The sequence below is a fragment of the Halyomorpha halys genome, unplaced genomic scaffold, assembly GCF_000696795.3.
Source record: "Halyomorpha halys isolate HHAL.00 unplaced genomic scaffold, Hhal_1.1 Scaffold321.1, whole genome shotgun sequence".
NCBI classification, from domain to species: domain Eukaryota; kingdom Metazoa; phylum Arthropoda; class Insecta; order Hemiptera; family Pentatomidae; genus Halyomorpha; species Halyomorpha halys.
Genome location: NW_027115809.1, coordinates 843,389 through 844,980, shown reverse-complemented (window position 1 = coordinate 844,980; position 1,592 = coordinate 843,389). Strand labels below are relative to the sequence as shown.

At 28.7% G+C, this 1,592-nt stretch overlaps 1 protein-coding gene across 1 annotated transcript in view; it reads left to right on the top strand.

The window, feature by feature from the left end:
* The window catches only part of Snoo (Sno oncogene), a 240,681-nt gene that overhangs the window by 232,968 nt on the left and 6,121 nt on the right, over positions 1-1,592 (top strand). The window contains exon 2 of the mRNA XM_014421471.2: positions 1,075-1,310. Within this exon, the coding sequence (XP_014276957.1) occupies positions 1,075-1,310 (236 nt within the window). The remainder of the gene's footprint in view (positions 1-1,074; positions 1,311-1,592) is intronic.

Here is a 1,592-nt window from a genome sequence, read left to right as displayed (position 1 = left end):
CTCTCTTATATTTGAGAAAAGTTTAAAAAGAATCAAAATTCTTTTTATTTTATTTTTTATATTTTTTAAAATTATTACAGTATATACTTACTTAAATCAATTGTATATATATTTATGTTGTAAACATTAATTTTTTTAATAGGTAAGAAAAAAAAACAATATATTATTAGTAAACGTAACTAGTAGTAAATAGTAAACTATAAAAATGAAGCTATCTCTATTTTTCCCCACATACTGTTTATCTCAACCAAAATAAAGAGGAAAATAAGAAGAAAAAATGAATTTTGTTTTTATTCACTAGTTAACCTGAGGTTAAACTTACTTAAAGTAAAATAAATACATTTGTAATTTGTTTTAACCCCTAACTAAAACTATCCCATTGGTGATTTCTTTTTCTCTTTTCCTATCTTTGATAATCCTAAAAAAAAATTTATAATACCTAAAAATGGTAATTATCTACCTTAATTTGTTGATTCATCTCCAAGATTATCAGGAAGAGATTCAGTTCAGGTTTATAATGAAAAGATATATTTCAGGCCTAATTCCCTGCATGCAAGATGTTACTAAATCTTTATTGATAATTTAGTTTGTGAAACAACAGGAGACGTATTGACCTGAATTTCAGGTTTGCACACACAAATTTTATTTGTGTTTATTTGCAGACAGCACCTCCCCCCACTCTCCTGCAACCATCTTCTCCACATATCAATCTATGGTCAACTATTAACACCTCATTATGAATTCTGAAAATATAATAAATTAAGATTTCTCTGTTATAACCAAAACCGCATTTTTGTGATGTTATAGTTTACTTTAGCATAAAACAGAATTTAATCTATATTATTCAAATCTCTGATTTATTTGAATCTATTATGTTGTCAAGGTGTTTTTTTTTTAACCTTGGACTCATTTAAAACTATTAATGAAAAATATATCTCAAATAAATATGAATAAATTGATAGGTATGCTAAAGGATTTGTTTGAATTATAATATAAAGTTAAGATAATATTTTTTCCTATAATAGCTATTTCAATTACTCTGCAAACTTATTAATAATTTATTTTTTGTCACAGGCGATCGAGTCGATGGGAGGAAGAACCGACTGGGATCGAATAGAAGAGGAGGAGGTGGTCGCTGCTAAGAAGCTAAAACTAGCAGACGACTATGTGCCGGGACCACCTCCTCCATTCATGCCTCCTCATTATGACATCCAATATTTTTCATGGTCTGATCCGTACTTTCGATCTGCATTTAGGCCTTGGCATACATTTGCTCATGTTGATGACAATAAATCAACGTTTCGAGATAGGTAAGCTAATTAAATTAATTTGTATAGTGTAACTTAGTAGTATATTTTTTAATTTTATAGAGCATCCTTATATGTATACAATATAAATAAATTTGATATACTCAGCTAAATCATCTGCACTCACTGTTAGATCTGTTTGAACACACCTCAAGCTGAGGGCATCTATTTAGGCCATCTAGTGCAGGAAATAGCTTATCACAAAGCAACATTTATTTAGTGATCTAATTTAAGATCAGTCCACACTAATAGCTTTAGCAGCCGAAGCTATGTTAAATAAATAAA